At 40.3% G+C, this 19,858-nt stretch overlaps 1 protein-coding gene across 1 annotated transcript in view; it reads right to left on the bottom strand.

Annotated features, from left to right (window-relative positions):
- Positions 1-19,858, bottom strand: part of ptprga (protein tyrosine phosphatase receptor type Ga) — a 249,405-nt gene that overhangs the window by 182,933 nt on the left and 46,614 nt on the right. The window contains exon 2 of the mRNA XM_084395536.1: positions 370-462. Coding sequence (XP_084251662.1) covers positions 370-462 — 93 coding nt within the window. The remainder of the gene's footprint in view (positions 1-369; positions 463-19,858) is intronic.

The raw sequence follows: 19,858 nt of genomic DNA, 5'->3' as shown, positions 1-19,858 counted from the left end.
CGCTGGCAAACAACAGAAACCCACGGCAGGGAAAAGGGGAAGCATTTAAAATAAAATAAATATCATTGGTTGCCGCGGGCTTGGTGGCACAGTTAAAGATTAATGCTATTCTTCTTCAAATATTGCTCAGAGGGACAACATGAGTCACTTTCTCAACAGCAAAGCATTCATGAAAGCAAAAGCCAGGGGAGACCCTAAGGCGAGGCCTCTGGGGGTGTGGTGGACAGCTCTGGATGAAAGACCAGCTGTCTATCAGAGGACGTTTATGTGTTTTAGTGGTAGCAGAACACAATGACTGTCACAAAAGAAACATTTAAATGTTACTCTTTCAGAAGTGTCTCTATGTATGAGTGAGTGTAGTTTGCTCACCTGAGTAGGCCCAGTAGGACTCTTCGGCCGCTCTGCGGTGCCTGTCACCAATTGGCCGGTCATGATGCTCAGCTTTCTCCCACTCAGCCATTGCTGTAACAGAAAAATAATGAGAAAGTGTTTAGGGTAAGTGTTTTGATAATGTGAGCTGTGTGGCTTTGAATCTGTTGGCTGATTAATAGAAGTCTTAACTTTCTGTCAGTTCCAAAATCTCCTAAGAGAATTTCGTGCTAAATATTGCGTAAATCTCTTTTTATTTCAGGGTATATCTGTATCCCAATAATAATTAAATTGTATTACCCTACATCTCTCTAGTTAACTGTATTGAAATAAGTCATTTGAAAATCCATATCGGTTGACTATAAGAGCCCTAGTGAGAACACAAGCATACACAAATCATGAGGGTCAAACTACAGTTTAAAACCTGAGGCACACAAGCAAATCACAAGACTCAACCTCATACACTCACACACACAAAAGCAGTAACACACCAGCCTGCGATCTCTGGCTGAACCAAGTCATTAAATCCTGTATAAACCAATCTGGCTCAAAAAACTCTACTCCATTAGAGAGAAAAACAGCCCCCCCACACAGCGGTATTTACAGCCTGTCTGCTCTGGGATCAGTTTTCCCTCCCTCATTAAACATGTATGAGGGGCTAAATAAATAAACAAGGCCTGATTGGCCGGTGAGTGGAAGGCTAAAGCGCTAAGTACAGAGGCAAAGAGGCTGCGGACAAGGCGCTGGCAGCCAGAGACGGTGAGCTGTTTCATCGCTCCGTCAGAGACACCGAGGCAACTGTGTCCCACAGGTAGGCCGAACTAATCTAGACTCAACCCAACACAGGAGTTCTAGACCCCTTCGCCTACTTGCTCAGGGCTCTAAGGCTCCTATTAGCTGTGAAATTACAACACCAGAGGATTGGGGTGCTTACAGGAATCCAAACCTCTTGGTCATCAAGGATGCCAGAGATATGGCTGTGTTGAATGAGAATTTATTCTGACTGGGTACATGGGCTGGAGGGGTTAGGAAGCACGGCACACAACCCAGCACCCTGTGGCCTCTGTGTGAGTTTATCAGAGGCGATCTCAACCCCTCGGCTCCTGGCTGTGGGATGTCGGGGATGCACTGGAAGGTGAAGAGACGACGTGAGATCAGCCTCACAGCTGTCGTCCACGTCCAAACTCTAAAAACTCACTATGGCAGGACTTGGGGCTGACTGCCATTTTAAATCTAGACTGACACAAAAAATGAGTTACTAGAAGAGAAGGAAGAGAATAGCTGAAGAGAGCACTAAAATGACTAAGAAAGGACTAAAATCACAGCGAGACGTTAACGAGAAACGGGCCACGTTGTTTTTTTTTTTTTTTTTTTTTTTTTTCAAGCCTGCCGATGTGCTGACCACACTACGGTAACAAGGACACACTGCCTAAAAGCCATCACTCAAAACATAATGCAATTTACAAGGCCCCTCTCTCTCTCTCCAAGCATGCTGGGTAAGTATATTCTGATATGAACAATGGGTGACTTTTTGTTTCAATGACAAACTGCCTTCTGCTCCTCGCTGCTCTAATTCTTCAGGATAGCGGCTCGGGCATGGCAGTGAATGCCAATGAGAGGGTATGCTATGGCCTCTCTATGAATTACATTATTGATTGCCGATATTCTTTGAACAGAAAATGTAATTATGCAATGCGGCATGCCAGGCTTAGTCGCTATCCTCCCGATATGTCACTCACGCTCCTAGTCTCTTTCCCTCAATCATTCCCTACCTCCCTTTGTCCCTGTCCATTCATCAATGAAGCTCTCTCCCTCTCTCCAGCACTCCAAAACTTCCTTCCTGGGAGTAACTCTCTTGGAGAGACTCGGGATGCCCCTTTAGCTGCTCTGAGGAGACTACATCAGTAGCAGAGTCGACCTCTTCGGTATAAGTGCCTTCTTGGTTTATGTCTTTCAGAGATCTCTTCCAAGTGTGTCTACCTTGCCAGTTCTGGCTATTTACTCACTTGGTTCAAGGAGAGCTTTCCCGTCAGCTCTTACATCATTACACAAACACCCGTGACTACACATCGTTGTACCCTAGGGCCTCTTTCTCAACTCCAGATGTCTTCAACAATGGAGCATGAATGCTTTAAACAACCAAATAATTGGGCAAGAGCACCTTGTCCAATTGCGGCTCAAGACTTAAACAAATAGAAGCAGAGTGTTCCTACCTAACAGAGCCGCTATGGGAAAAGTTGTCAGGGCTCTGTGACACATAAGGGGCTACCTGGAAACAGATAGCCTAGAGAGACATCCTAGGAAAGCAAAATGGAGAGTTTAAAGAATGGATGGAAAAAGATCATTCAAGTTGGACAAACATTACCCAATATCAAGAACTTAGGACTAGGTTATCATGTCTCTTCCACCGAACTGCAAAGTAACCAAAGAAGATGTAATGTGTTTCATAATTATTTTCCCTTAGCACAGGCCTGGCTCACCATTGGGCTGACTGGTTACTGCTCTTTTTACGGTTCTATACTGATCCAGGCTCATGATTGTAACATGGTTACAGTTTATTTTTCTATTGTGGTGCTGCAAAATCAGAATTAGAATGTACATGACCAATCGTGAGTCACAGCAGTTTTAACAGCATGGTTCTCCTGTACTGTAACGATTAGCTAACTGTGCTGAGAATTACATTAATGAGTGGTTTGTAATCACACTACACTGAAACTTACTCTAAAGGAAATGCTACTGGTCCTGTTATTCATTCATTAATTCAAAAAAAAATAAAATAAAATAAACGTGATTTTGGTCAAATTTTGCAGCAATTTCATCCTGACAGTATGACGTTGAAACACACACACACACAGAGAGATGAAGGCACTTACAAGAAAAGGAAAATGTCTAATGAAGTGCACACAATGACAAGTATGACATAGCTAAGTCTCACCATTTTGATTGCTTTATTTCCTTGGTATATGGGGCAAGCTAAAAACAACAAGTTTGACACCCTCTGCCACTGCATGGGGTACTGATACAGAGAAAAGGCCATCTCTTGCCCTTCTTTAAAAGCGTGAGGGGAGAACCAAGGAAAGAGAAACTAACTAAGATTATCAAGAGATACCAAGAATGACCAACCACCCCTGGAACAACTCACAGCCAGATTACCACGTATTTCGACACAAACACACACACACACACACACACACACACACACACACACACACACACACACACACACACACACACACACACACACAGATCTACACACAACATCCCCTATCCTCCAGACCCTGTCGAAATCAATCAGCATCAATTCAGCCCAATATGCACAAAGAGCCTTTATACAAACAGACACATGATCAAGAGAATGCATGAGACTGGGCAAACATCACACACACACACACCAAAAGAATGTCATATTGTTCAAAAACAAGCAACATCGGCTTTAAGCACAATCTTTCAAAATCTAGAATCAACTGCGAGTCAATGCCAGTGTACTCTTGCCTTCTGTGATCAAATCTCCGGCGCCAGGGGTTCCATCTAGCCCGGCTCTTCTAAATGAATTCTGACGTAATTGATTTACATCCCTCTATTAGAGCTGCAGAGTTTTATGAGGAAGATATTGGGAGTTGACATTTTTGTCAGGCTGTCTCCACAGAAACAATGATAGAATGAGGAGAGTTATGAGGGCTTCATTTTCAGACACGGATTCCGGAACTCTCAATGAGAGAAGTCTCGGAGGAGCCATGCGATGTCTTCTAACTGCCACTCTGAGATTGCTTTTGTGGAGGATGGGCCAAATCATTGCTTAATGAAAGTATGTGTCAAAAAAAGTTTATTTTGAATGAAACCGAAGGAGGTCTCTATGCTAACTACAATCAGTGCTCAACAAAGATTTGTACAGATTATTCTACTATATTGTGAAATTTGGAGAATGAAACGAAAGAAATTGTTACCATGGACATGCTATTTGTAAATTAATTTAGGCAAGACAGTGTTAGCAGACTGAATGATCATAGTCACACACACAAATCCTTGGCAAACTGACTAGATAATGAAAAATGTTAATAAATTCCCAGCTTTGTGCCAAACCAGTTTTTTTTTAGTAAAAGCCCATCATTCTCACACGCCATGCTAGCATTTAAGCTAATGCTGTCATCACCTGTGGAACACAGGCTTCTGACAAAAACTTCTGCTGACCCTGAAATCCACTCAGTATTTTCAGAGATAGGGGAGCGCGGGGCACAACCTAACACGGGGCTAGTTGTAACATGCTTGTTTTAAATACTTCCGCACATGCTTGGATAACGAAACTTGGTGTATTTACTAGTTGCCATATCAACACTATATAGAAAAAAAATATTCCGCCAATTTTTTTTTATTTTTTTTTAAGATATCCATAGACATTTATTAAACCATAGCAAAAGTAAATTTATTACTTAAGTAAATTTTTCATGTCTATTTTTTGTGTTTATTTAAAATAAGACAAATCTGATATTATTTTAATCTCCAAGATGTTATTTAACAGTTGAGATAGTACATTAATGCTTCGCTAACTAGCAGAAGACACTAGCAGGGTTTAAATCCCAGTTGTGTAGGCGGGGGCATGTTGTAACACTGCGTTACAATGTGCCCCTATTAGAAATATGCTATTATATTCTATACTTTTATTAATTTTATTGAGAAAACGTGAGAAAAAGGTGAATAAAGACTGAGAGTCAATGTTCAGAAATGACTAATTATTCATTTGTTTTGAACTATGTTGTATAGTTGTGTTTTCATGTGTTCGTAGTCAAAACTCAAAAATGAGTTTATATTTAATTATTAAAATTTGCCATTATTTTATATGAAAAAGTTTTTAATTGTATTTCAGAAAATATTTTAGTTTGTTTTGTATATTTTTTTTATTAGATCAGATAACATTTTAAGCTGTCATATGTTATGTTACAATGTGCCCCACACATGTTACAATGTACCCCACCTATGGGGCATGTTGTCACATTTCACTTCCATTCTTTCGGGGTATATCAAGAAAAAAAGTATATATTGTATTAATAAAACAAAAACACTTAAAATTAATGTGGGAAAAAATAAATACTCTGAACCATAAGTAGATTTACACAAACTGAGAAAGTCAAAAAGCGTTACTTTGTGCCCCGCTCTCCCCTACACAAAAACAGCTGTGCTCTGCCTGATTGGTAAGTTTATACAAGAAAAGAATCAGATATTTACTGGTTGGGTACTGTAATGGCTCGTTTCCACTGAGCGGTACAGGGGAGTACATTACAGTACGATTTGGGACGGTAAACCCTGATCTGGCTTGCGTTTCCACTGCCAACAGCACCCTTACTTGGTAGGCGTGGTGTAGCGATCAACGTCATTCTCAAGTGAAGAAGAAAGCGGTCCCAAAAAAGTGGTGTGGTTCAAGATTTTGGTACCATTCACAACTTCTGACAATCGAAACGGAAATAATTGCGTACCGTACTGTGCTCTACCGTACCGCTCGGTGGAAACAAGCTATAAGTTTACACTTACAAGGAGTTTGACTCTGAGAATCTGACATTTATACTTTTTAAGTGTTGGTTAAGTGGCCAACCAAACTTTCTGGCACAACTGTGTGTAAAATGAACAACAGGAAAAACATAGAACTGTATAAAGAAGTATGTAGGTATTTAGTGTGCAAGATTCTAGATTCAGTAGATTCAGTAGTGCTGTTATTCAGTTATTAATGTTCAGTTATCAATGGTAACTTCAGCCTGAGGGTAAAATCTGTTCTCATGCTTAATTCTTTCAATTAGATAGTTTTGAATTTTAAGTTTGCACTGACTTCATTGAAATGCACATCAGGCATTCACATTCATGCACTTAACCTTGATTTTGCTTTTGTCTTTTTGGACAGGAGGGGTCAGCATGCGTATGTGTGTCCTAATGGACTCATTAATATTCTCCTCCGGTCTCTCCTGAAGGGCATTCACCCTGTGGGCACATCCAGGACATATACCACTGTCCAATGTGACGATGCACATGCTTTTACACACTTGGAGCAACATCTGTCGCCTAAATCTGCTCAGAAATGTGAGAGGGCAGCAAATACAGCGAGAACACACTAGGAGAGATGGAAGAAACAGAGATTAGGGCAAGTTTTGAGTATCAGAAAAACAAAATGGCTTCAATCCCTTTACCTATAAAACCATGCTGCACTTCTCAGGTCAAGCAGAATAAGCCTGTATACAACAAAGTACCTATCATGCCTGTACCATGGTATTTTATTAACGTGACAATGGTGCATGGCTCAATGTTCAAAAAACCATGTACCTGTCAGTAGAACTATCAGAACTGACTCAAAATCTCCTGATGTACAGTATAGACTTAATATCTCAGTCAATATTAATTCTCTTGTGACTTAATCCAAATATTTGGCTTCATTTTGATGCAAAATGCAATGATGAAAAATCGATAATGTGCAACCTCTGGCACAGAGAAATCTCCTTTTAGCAAAATTAATTTCAAAGCACTGTACATTTTGAGTGGAATAAAGTCAATATTTGAGGCAGGCTCTGAAACAGCTCTCTTTAAAGTAACTTACTTTACTTTCAGTATAGTACCAGCTGACTGCAGGAATCTCTATTACCCCTTTTATCCAATATGGCATCACTCTAAAAACACCTAACGTTTCTCCGGCTTGAGAGACTGACTGTGTCACTCCAAAACTTCACACATTTCAGTATGTTCTAGGCCAGTGGTTCTCAACCTGGGGGCCTTAATTTGAGACCAATTTTTTTTATATATATGATAAAACAACTAGCCTAAAAAACAACTATTTAAGTGTGGGGTTTTTTTTTTGGGGGGGGGGGGGGGGGGGTTACGTAATCTATGGACGGGCGGTGTGTGTGTGTGTGTGTGTGTGTGTGTGTGTGTTGGGGCGGGGCGGGGCTGGATAGGGGAAAGAAAAGAATCAAAAATGTATTGGACAGGTACAGTAAGTTTACACTTACAATGAGTTTGACTCTAATAGTTACTCCCAAGATAAACATACAAGACAAGATGTACAATATAGAGGAAACAAGAGGAAAATATTGTGCAGACCCTTACAAAAATGTGTAGTGGTATAATGGTACAAGGATGGTATCAGATAGCAATACCATGGTAACTTTGATATATAATAGAATACCGAATAGTGGGGGGTGGGAACAAATTGAAGTAAAAAATGGAGAGAACCACTATTTTAGACAGCTTTGTTCATTGTAATGGAAGGGAGTCCATGCTGTTACTTCAATCTAGTAAGGGTTGCTGCTAAAACCAAAAAGTGTTTGGGACAAAATCTATGTGTGGACCACCCTTCCCTGGCCCAATTAGTTCCACAGAGGACCTTAAAAAAGACCTTCATCACTGTGTTTGGGACAACCAGTCACTGATGTTAGCGATTCCTGGTTTAGAAAACAAGATACTCAAAGGGCCGGCGCTCTTTTTTCCGTTTTTTCTCGGGCCAGATAGGGCTCCAGCACCATCACCATGTTGGTTCAAAAGGAGTGCTATGTGCTTTTATCTCTGTTGAGACAGATGGAGAATAGAAAGGAGGGTAAGAAAGTGAAATGAAGAACAGGTCTTTTTATTTCTCTTCAAGAGAGGCTTGAAGGTCAAGGCACATGAGAAGAAATATCCGTAACAGATGCCACATAGCAAGGCCAACAGCCGACAGCGGACAGCTGCTTCAGCCTGCCGGGGTTCAACTCCCACAGCTGTGAAGAGAGGTGACACGTTTGCATCGAGTGTACAAAACTCTCCTGTGTCTTGTAAGCATTTCAATATCAATGCCTGTAGACTCGGCAAGCGATGGTAAGGGAGTTTGCGTCGCGTCCATGCTGCGATTAAAAACATGCCACACTGTGAATCTAACAGGACAAAGGCTTTGAGGTCTCGAGACATCAGCCTTTGTAGCGTTTGTTATGTCTACATCAGGGTCCTGTGGCTAAGCAGCAATCTTAATGACTTCAAGGACAAGACAGGAGGTCTCTTGTTTATGGAGCACTGAGTCCAAAAGAGCGAGAGAGAAGGAGACTGAGAGAAATGGACTGTTATTAAATCGGAAGGCGCCTAAGCAGCTGACAAGCAGTGTGTGACTGTGTGTGTGTGTGTGTGTGTGTGTGTCAAATAGGGAATGAGAAAGGGGGAGAGACTTTGAGAGGGAGAAAGAAAAATGGTGCTGGCAGCGCCAGGCGACACTGTTAGACATAATAACATAATTTGAAGTAATGATGGTTGCCCTTTAAGACAGTCCACGGGGAGAGAAAGAGAGATGAACTAGACTGTCTTTGGTCTCCAAAAGCAGCATCCAGCTACATTGAACATTACAAAAGCCATTTATAACAAAAGCAAACGGAGTAATGTCACTTCTTGACCAATTAGGTTAAAAACGTGATTGGTCAACACACTGGAAGCATGCAGTCCCACTGAACATTGATTACTGAGGCATTAAAAAGTAAGCCTATAATACCTGGAGAAAGTCAGCCGTTAGATACATCTCAAATGGAGGTTGACCCTCTCAGGAAGAATCCAACATTGTTGGCAAATCGGAGTCGGGATCTAACTGATACAATCAGGAACACGCTATACTCGCTGAAAACAAAGGCCTCTACCTACATTTTTGCAGAACTCCAAAAATGTACCTATACAACTCACTTAAGTTTTCAGGTAAAATGACCACTAGTGGCAGTAAAACACCAACAACTTTTATACCTTTTCTAATTATGATTACAGGGGCAGGTTATCGATTAATAAAAACTTATTTTCGCACAGTTCCTTGCACTAACAATACAATAGAGCATCATTTATAAATGATTTTTGACATTTTGGCAGATGCATCAAATAATCAGCTCCTTACTGTATGTATGGCTTTTGTAACGTAGAAAGTGCGCTCAATAGCTCTCCTGATATAGCACTGCACTTGCGATGTGGAGTGGTCGGGTAAAAGTCCTGTAAAAACCATGTCATGATAAAAGCTCAAAAACTTGAGCAAGCTAAAATGCAATGGTTACAGTCCTTCAGCAAATGTGTTTTTCTCTCATGTTTGGTTTTGTTAACACTATCGGTTACGTTTAAGGTAGGGTTTTTATTGGCAGTGGTACGTTATTTTCAAATGCAATAGGGGATTAACCTTTCATTTAGCGCCACTTACTGGACATTTAATTACCAGAATTATAAATAACATTTCCTCCAAAAAAGAGATCATTAGAAAACATTAATTCCTGAAACTTTTCAAGAGCTGAGATTATTTTTGAGGATGTTAGAACACATCTCATTTGTTTTCGACCAGTCAGGTCTTCAACATGCACAATCCTGATTAAGTTGACTTGACTGATAAAAAAAAAAAAAAACTGTACCAGAGCACAATTCGGATGTGGACACCTATTGTAATTATTAGGGAATATTTTGTGCCTTATTCCCTTAGCGGCTGTCTTTGTTGTCATAGCTAATCCAACTTAACATTCACACAAATGCATTTTTTAAACATATGCTAGTTCAAACACACATACTACATCTCATTGCCTCCTATAAATAGAAGAACATATGCAAAATAAATGGCCAGAACCTATTTAATTGATATATGGAGGTCAAGATAAGCATGTGTGTGAATCACAAGTTGTATACAAGCAGGAAAGGAGGTGCTTAATCATTTTTGCACCTGTTTGTGATTAGCAAACCCTCGCACTCATGGTGGGGCGTTAAGAATGCTAAAGATGCCAGAGGAGTGAACTGCAAGAGCCTCGATTAGACAGCAGTCAGTCACCGTGAGCGTGAGGAGAGAGAATGAGAAAACTGCTTCCCGTGGCTGTGACAGGGAGGAGACGCTGGCGCCGCTCCAGTGGACGTGTGTTTGTGTGCGAAGTGTGTGGAAAAGGGGGCGCCTCAGGGCAGGACGTTCGGGCATGGAATTTGGGCCCACAGGAAACAAGAGAGAAAAAGACAAGACCTCGAAATAGCACTCTACTTCCCCTCACTTCTATTTGCATACAAAAGCTAGAACTGGCCATGGAGTTCAGTCCCTTGAGGTTCCTACCGAATGCCAGGAACGCTCTCGGTACCTCTCTCTCTCTCTCTCTCTCTCTCTCTCTCTCTTTCTTTCTTTCGTAGTTTGCCCAGAACTCCTTGGAGTCTATCAGGCACTGCATTATGCTTTCTGCTGGCTTCATTAGTCCTGCATGCTGCACCGGAGAATTTCATTACATACACACACAGCCAAAGTTCACAAAAAAACAACAGTCCCTGGGCTACATGACTTTCCTTTGTGATCTGATTACCCAGAGAGAGTGAGAAAGATAGTGTTTGGGAATATAAGAATTGTTGTGGGCCAAAAAAAAAAAAAAAAAAAAAAACCCACACCCAATGAGAATTGCATTGTCGGTTGAAACAAAACGCATACCGCGAACAACGCTTTCACAGAAGGGCTGGATCCCGACCAGGCCGCCATGTGTTCTGAGAAACTGCTACTGTTCTTTGCCCTCCGCAATATGCTTCACAGATCTTCCGTATGAATAAATCAGGACAGTAGATACCACACTTCCTGCGTCAAATTCTCATTTATGTCATTTATCTCAGTTGGGATCTTTCTCTATGTCTCATTTACATTTTTTTTTAAAACAATTAGTCATCACCAACCGGTTTGGTTTGACAAAGATGAGTGTAATTCTGCCATAGACATGTCTCCGCTGACAGAGGTGTGATGTTCTTGGGTGCAATTGTGTTTTTAAAGTAGAAATCATTGTGCTAATGTCAAAAAACATTGACAAACACATGTTTTACAGTTCCCGTTTTGTGCGTAGGTGACTGCATGTGTTTCGTAACCTCATCTGGAAAAAGAAAAGGCAATGTGTTTAGCCTCAGCTAGTTGCGATGACACCACACACGCATCCGCCATCCGGCTAATGATTTTGAATCGATACGGAGACCCGTGGTGCTCCTTCATGCAAAAGCGGTCAACTCACAGGTCACAGCTAATCTATTACTGCTCAAACACCAATACGGCCTTGGACACAGAAAATGTCAGCGCAACCAAATAATGTGTCCCTACTCTGCAATATTGCAGAGCAAATCCTGAAGAAGCAAATATTGTCTGGAGTAAGCTGTCCAAAATGACAATTTCTCAAATCTATCCTTATGTCGTTGTTTATTGGCTAATATACTCCTCCCAACTTGCTACAAGTCACTGTATCAAGAGCTTAGGTTTGGCAAACACACCTAGACACTGGAGACTCAATTTAAGAGCGCAGACGAGATTAATATGGCTACACATCTGAAATTATTGTTTGTAGTGTGGAAAACGAGAGCGAAGACTGTGAATGGGGAGGCTGGTCGACGTCAAGATTTCCACAGTGTAATCTCACCATGGTTGGATGCGGCAAAGTGTTGGACATGAAATTTGTGAACGTGGAAATTCGATTAACACCCACATGAGGTGATGAGACCCCTATTCTATAAACACACACACACACACACACACAGAGCCACACACTGCTCAGCGCTGGCCCAATGCAAACTACGAGCTCTTCCCCCCTGCCAGTGGCTAATGACAGACCCACTGCTTCATGGCAGGAAAACCATCTGGTGGCTGCAAAGCTTTTAAACCGAACAAAACACTGCCAACCAGAACAAACTGCGTGATCGACCATGACTACACACAAATACACAATTGTACACATCATTCGTGTCATCTGGTTGTCATGGATGGGGTGTGTTCATACAACTTTGCTTTAGGCTGCTTTGCGAACTTGTAATTAGTTTTTTATAATTTTATGTGCACGTGTGTGTATGCGTACACACATTCAATATAATAAATCCAGGGAATGCGGTACGTGGCACAGGGGCCCTGCGGATTGCAGCCTCAGTAGATTACGCACCTACATTCATCACACACACTTTCTGAATCATGCTTATTTAGCTGTGTGGAACTGCTTCATAATCACTCAATGTGGCACTTCCAAATATAACATTCACTACACTTTCACTTTGTGCTGAAATTGGCGGAGATGGGAAAGAGAGGAGACATCTTCCTGTGTGTCCTATCATGATAAAGGTAAATACAAGAGAAGACAACAGACATGAACTGTATGACAAGACTTTAGTCTCTTATATTCACCAAGGCTAAATTTGGGGGGGAGACAAACAAACAGGAAAAGCAGTAATATTGTGAAATTATTCCAACAATTTTCTATTTGAATATATTTGAATTTTGAAAATGCAATTTATTTCAGTGATAGGACCATTACTCCAGTCTTCAGTGTCACATGGGCCTACCGAAATCAGTCTAATATTGCTGCTCAAGAATTTATTCTTATTTTTATATTATTATTATTAATGTTAAAAACAGTTGTGTTTATTATTTTAGTTATTTTCTCTCTTTTTTTCAGGTTTCCTTAAACGTACAATATGTAATTTTTTCGCCGCTAGGGGTCGCTAACCTCTTACAATAACAAAAGCGTAGTTTGATGACGCAACATTTGCTAAGAATTATGGATCTTGTCGTCAACGTCAAGCCGACCGATCTAATAATGTTTATGGATGAGTGAATACATCGATGTTTTTATCATGACTGTGATATGAAGCAGGTCGGGATTGCTAAGAGACAGCTATCAGCTCCACACGCGACGCGAGTCCCGCGGATATAAAAGGAATATGGACATGTCATTCTACCGAACTACAGGCAAGTGCAGAATTACTACTCACAGGTCAGTTTATTAGACAATTAAACTTGTGAGGTAACGCAGCGCTGTTTCACTTGGTCTAACATTACACTAGCACACTAAACTGCAGTTGAATGTGTTGAAATGTATGTGTTAGTTTGTCTGTATGAGACTAGCAGTAAGCTAGATCAACATTAGAATAACATACAGATCATATTCTAACATTTTATCATTGTTGAACTATATAACATTGATTAGTTTTATGTAAATGTGCTCACCTGTTTAATAAAGTACATGTAGGAGCGGTCGAAGTCTCAGACGTGGAGCTCTTGTTTATATACTGTCTATGGGAGCTCTCGGCTCCCACCGCGCTGATATTGATTCTCGTTTTAGTTCTCCTTTTTTATCCAATGTCTGCTTGCCATGGTCCATAATGTTTGAACGAAACAACAACAGCGTGCAGACAGACATTACGAACTACACATTTGTCCACGTCTGTCGCCTTGGTTACTATCAGAGGGCTACTATGGCAGTACGAGCGGAAACCCGGGACAATGCGGATATGACGCCATTGACGGCGACAAAACGGAAATAAAGAAACGGTCCGTGTCTTCGAATTAAATTACAAATTTCTCCTGGTTTGAAAGTTGTTGGAAACAGTCGGGATAATGTAAGTACAAAACTAAAAAAATATATAACATAGATATAATAATTTTTGCTATTTTTAAAGCAAAAAAAAACTACATATTGTACCTTTAATGAATAGACAGTTCAAAAGAACAGCATTTATTTGAAACAAACTTTTGTAACATTTTAAATTGCTGATCCAAGTATTCATTCAAAACACAAAAAACTGAAATGACCCCTTGTGTAATGTATCTTGAAATATTTAGTCAACAAGCAACAGTATTCACAACTTTTACTATAAATTTCTCTCAAATAAGTTACAGTTCATTATAGGCTATTCCACAAGAAAAAAAAGAAAGAAAGAAAATTATGCAAACAAACAATGTGAACAGATTAATTGTACACAAAAGAGACCATAGATGTGTATGAAGACAGTTATGATTTCATGTTGACATAACATTTAAACAGAATTAAAAACACACTTTGTTCCCTAAAGAGCAAAAAAGCTTTTATCCAACCACATCTGTTTCACAAAGTTTGAGCTTTACACTATCAGCCACCCTGTGGATTATGATTGCGAAGAAAATGAGGCCAATTAGTGAGTCAGATTTCCAGGTTTTCATCAAAATGGTCTTCAGCAGTACCTGCAGTTTCTCATTCTGCAAGTTAAATTGCATCTTGGCTAAAAGGAGTAAAGCTAAAAGGGGACATTCCATGAAATCCCTCAATTTATTTGAAAGTCTATCCATCTATCCAAAAATGGAGAACAACATGCAGATCTCAAAATCCGATGAATTTCAGATGAAGCAAATGTGTATAGGGCAGATTTTAAATTTGGAATTTGCCTAAACACCGCAGTGATGAACAAACACACGCCTCGCATATAGTGTAGCTTGGCATAGAATAGCGCAGCGCTAAACGCCGCGACCTGGCTGCAACGCCGGCTCCACGCAGGCAAAAAAAAAAATCCCTCAATTAGACATTTGTAAGTAAAATGCCTGGTGTTAGCGACTCAAAGCAATTTCCGATAAGACGCTGGTGTGCTGAAGTGAATCCAACTAATAAATGAGGAGAACTGGTGAAACGTATTTTCAGCTGATAAAACATACCTATGAAATGTATTTCTCATTGGACTACCAAATCGAATTATACACCTATGAAATGGGGGTGGAGGCGGCAAAGCTCGGGAAGCATCAGTGGTAAAGCTCTCAATTCGGCATCCCATTAAAAATACACTTAAGCCACTTTGGAAGGAAGGAGAAAGGAGGTGAAAGCAATCCCTGTTCTTAACTCGCTCGCTCTCGGCTAATGAGTATGTTTTCATATGTGGCACTTCATGTTCTTCTGTGCATATGGAATAACAGTGGCATTTGAAGTGACACATTTGAACTGATTAAAGAGTATAAACATTGCAGAGCAGTAAAGAGGGTGGTGTGTGTTTGAATGTATTTGATTTTGTGTGTGCATCCGTGTATGTATCTGGTATTCCCCATGTTAAGGGGACCAAATGTCCCCACAAGGATAGTAATACCAGTACAATTTTACCTTAAGGGGACATTTTTTGAACCTCATGAGGAAAGCAGCTTATAAATCATATAAGTGTTCTGAAAATATAGAATATACAGTGTTCTAGAATATACAGTTTGTACAGTATAAAAATTATTACGTCTATGGGAAGTCCCCACAAAACATGGAGACCAGTGTGTATGTGTTTGTGTGTGTGTGTGTGTGTGTGTGTGTGTGTGTGTGTGTGTGTGTGTGTGTGTGTGTGTGTGTGTGTGTGTGTGTGTGTGTGTGAGTTTATGCACAGAGAGGGAGGGAGAAGGACTGATTTTTTTCCCCTCATGCCCTGCTCTCTAAAATTCAATTTGAAATTGTGAGACGACAGCAGAGCTCATGGCAACATGCAAAAACTGTGCTTCCCAGAAACATCAAAGACAGGAAGTGATGTACTAAAGAGAGACAGAGAGAACTGGGCGGATGGTGACAGTTTGGAAATGATGCTACTGTATGTGTGTGCAAAAGCACTGTGGTACAGTGATGATATCAAAACACCATTCTTCTTTGAGATATAGCATGGTACTGATTACACTTATTACCATATTCATTTACATAAAAAATAAAATAAAAAGAGAGAAAGAAAATCCATTTTTTGTACATCAAGCCAAAAAAGATTTGGAAACTAAAGTCATACTTTAAACTACATTCATGTCTTGTGCATTCATGCATTATATAAAAACAAATTGGCAAAACATTTGACAAAAGATACTGCAGTGTTTCCCATTCATGAACTATCTGTCCCACCACAGTATCATAATGAACCGAAAATATCTTACAACATCCCACCACTGGCCAAATGATACGCAAACTACATTTCTCGGCTGGATAAATTACACCAGCATCTCGCTAATAAAGTTTTGACGGATGAGGATTGCAATCAATGTAAAGACAACCGCAATGACGTACAGAAATCATAGGCTACAATAAGCACGCGTGAGTCCGTTATTATTGATGCGCAAACAAACTTTGTATGTGCGCTCTTGACGCACTGATTGCACATTGTTTTTATGCACAGACACGTTGTTTCCACACACATTCAGGACAATGGATCCGTGTACAGTAGTAGGTGTAAGGTCAAGGCGGTTGGTTTAGGTCTTGTTTGGTATCGCAACTTGACTTGTCTAAAATGTAATAAGCTATTTGCTGTTGCACTATACTATACACTGTGAATTCTGTGCGTTTTTTTTCTGTAATGCTTTTTTAATGGGTGTTTGGTGTGCATACATTTATGAATTATATGGACCCCTTACATGAATTTGATATTTTGTCATCTAATGTATTTCAAGGCATCATTAATTGTGATCCAAGTGTTCAAAAGTGTCGAAATAATTTTTTGACCCGTGTTCATCAAACTGTACTTTATTGTTGACGTACTTGCCGTTGCAATTTCGCTTATGTGATTTTATTTTGCTTACCGCTAAGATACATAAACTTATTCTGTTGATTCAGCTTTTCATTTCAAGCCTACATTTTCAGTCTATTCATCTATATTCATTCTTTCATTTTAAGTGGCCCAGCGACGCCCTAAAAATCTTTTGATTTATGTGGGTCCTCCATTTTAGCTCCACTAAATGACAGGGAGAAGTAGAGACATCTCATTTCAATTCAAATAGACTGACGCACAACCATATTTCATTCAAGCTGTACACACATCCTTGAGAAAGCTATTAGACAACGGAAAAAAGAGAGGAATGATGAATTTACTGCCCTGATGGAGGGTAGTGTGCCCTGTATTCTCTTTCCATCACCGATGACCAAACAGAGTAAAAAGGCCTAATGGACCTTTCCAATAAACCAGCATTCAGATAGCCAGAGCATGCTGACTCTATTTATGGTAAGCAAAGATATTACTTTATAATGGGGTTGGTGCAATCTGAAAGTTAAATTCAAGCTGGAATCGATTGTAAGCAGTTGAATTGGCATTGTGTAAATGATATACTTTACCATGGTGCTTTCATTCAACAGCATCAGAGCAGCAAAAACATTTCAGAGAAATCAATAGAAGGCTAGTCATCACAGATTAAGCTCAGTATAGTTTCATTTTTCCCTGTGGAGCAAGAAAAGGCAGCTTACATGTTCCAGTGACCAAGGCGCAACCTCATAAACAAAATATGGATTGCAATCCACAGCTGCGGTCTAATATAAAACAATAAATATCTATTAGAAAGAAAACATCAGATTGAGAAAACCACTAGGCCTAATCTTGACAGAAAACAAGACGATGTGGTTCATTAAAGTCATCTTGGGTGAGTTGTTTCTCTGTTCAAATAAATAATAAGAACAAATGTATAGGGAAAACCTTTTAATTTATTTCATTTCACTGAAAGTACTGTATTATTCATTTCTGAAAAAATTCATTTTTTTTTACAATGTTGCTAGCTGCTTGCAAGGGTATTGCAAGCAGATGGTCTCTATGTGGTTTCTTGCTATCCCAATTACAAAAATCCACCTAAATTGTCTATGGCTGCATTCACACTGCAGGTAAAAGTGGACCAAATCTGTTTTTTTGTTCATATGTATGTTATTGTTCTTTTCCGCATGTGGGTCAATTCAAGACCATAACCACCAGTTCACACTTGAATCTGATACTGGCCACATTTAATAGATAATGTGAAAAAATAACCAAAAAATAAATACATTTGTGATATATAAATCAGAATTGAGCATTAAGGCTTGTAGTGTGTGAACGTAGCCTAGGTCCCTAGGTATAGCTTGGGTCTTTCAATATAAGTCTACAGGATTTTTTGTTATTCACCAGGTGAAAACATCGAATCCAATTATGTCGCAAAGTAGTAGCACCAGTAGCAATAGTAATAGTAACAAGCCACATTACTTGATCATTCATGTCGATGAATGCGATCATCCATGAGTTATGGGCTAGTTCAAATACTTAACCTCAAATATGTGCACTAATAATTATTTAGAACAGAGAATGGGAATTGCATTTCCTAAATGTTGCAGGTCAAGCTCGAACCTGCATCACCTATATGAGCACCAGGGTTCAATGTCAAGCATTTGCACAGTGTGCAGTGATTTTGCTTATCCTGCCCCCACTGCAGCTTCAGTCTTGTTATCTGGGTTCAGTGTAGCTCTAAGGTCATTTGAAGTATTTCCCGCTCCAAGCATCGCTTTCAGGGCGCCCGCTAACTGCACCTACCGAGTCACACGGGACGCCCAATTTATGGCAGCACACGGTGTACGCACATCACCGCGTTCTGTCTGCCTCTGGAACAGAACAGCAAGGCATTGGCCTCGGAGTCCCTCGAACCCTCTCTATGTCAATTACCAGAGAGAGCAGGGTTAGATGTGAGGGGGAAGATGGAGAGAGGAAAGAAGCGAGAGATGGAGGTGAAGAAGTGCCGGAGGGGTGCTGAACAATCATGAAACCTTTACCAGAAATAACAACAAAGCAAAAGATGCATGAGATGAATGGAGAGGAAAGGAAAATAGAGAGGTGGAGATGAATGAAGGAAGAGGAAGGAGGAAGGGGAAATAAAAAAAAAGTAGTTAAGTGAACGGAGGATAAAGAGGGGAGGGGAAAACAGATGAGAGGAATATTGCTCTAATGAAGTGAACCCCTACGGTGCTTATTAAGTTTGTTAGCTAAATACAGCATAGGTAAACAAAACATGACCGAAACCTCCATCACTGCGTTCAAGAGAGCTCCAGTTCAAGGTCGCAACACATTTGTAGCAGAAAGAAATTTTTCTGAAAGCAAAATGCAAAATGCAAGCGTACATGTAGGCTATGTTCTAATCAGTCTTCTGCTGTTGTTTTATTGCTTGCCACAGTTGTCGGAGTGATCCAAAGTTATTCATTTGTAACCAGAGTCGGCAATTTGAAGGGATGTGCAGTTGGTGATGCAACACATCTGAGCAGAGTTTGCAGACAACACAATGTGGCGACTTTTAACGAGAGTAAAAACAGTGATCAGTCTCCCGGCACAGCTGGAAACGGCAGTCCAGTAGAAATGCAACCAACACTTTCTTTACCTCTCCTACAGTCTTTTCCTGGCATTCAATCCTCTATCTATTAACCTTGTGTTCATCCGGACCACCAACCTGACAATTTCAACCACCTATCCATTCTCATCCCACAATCCTCTAGTTCTCAAGGCACCCTCTGGTATTTCTTTCTTGATCTCTTCCAATCTGAATCCTCCATCCCTTACATCCACATGCCTCCTACCCAGTCTGATCTCCAGAGAAGCCCAGGGCTCCCGACCCACCTGAGCGCAGTTTTGAAGACACACATGGCGAGCTGCGTTCAGAAAGCACAGCTGCAGGCGGTCCTGTTGAGCTCCACCACTGACAACGACTAACAAGTAGAGCAGATCACAAACAGCACAGGGACTTATTACAGCAAACTGGCTGGAGCGTCAATGCAAGTCTCTCAGCATGGGACTCTGGGTATTTCTAGCTTTTTTTTCCTCTCTCACACTCTCAGCCATATGCATTCCATCTTTATCCACTTATACAGTTACGTAGCGATGTTAGACAAGTCTCTAAATATTCTTTTTCAGCTCTTCACAACAAAGGTCAAACTCTTGTCCTACTTTGCTCAGATAAGCTAAGAATTAGAAGCATCTTTCTAGTCTTAATTCTTAAAGCATTGTTTGAAATTCTAAATTCTAGAAA

The sequence above is a fragment of the Rutilus rutilus genome (genome assembly GCF_951802725.1).
Source record: "Rutilus rutilus genome assembly, chromosome: 22".
NCBI classification, from domain to species: Eukaryota; Metazoa; Chordata; class Actinopteri; order Cypriniformes; family Leuciscidae; genus Rutilus; species Rutilus rutilus.
This window is presented reverse-complemented; position numbering and strand designations above follow the sequence as displayed.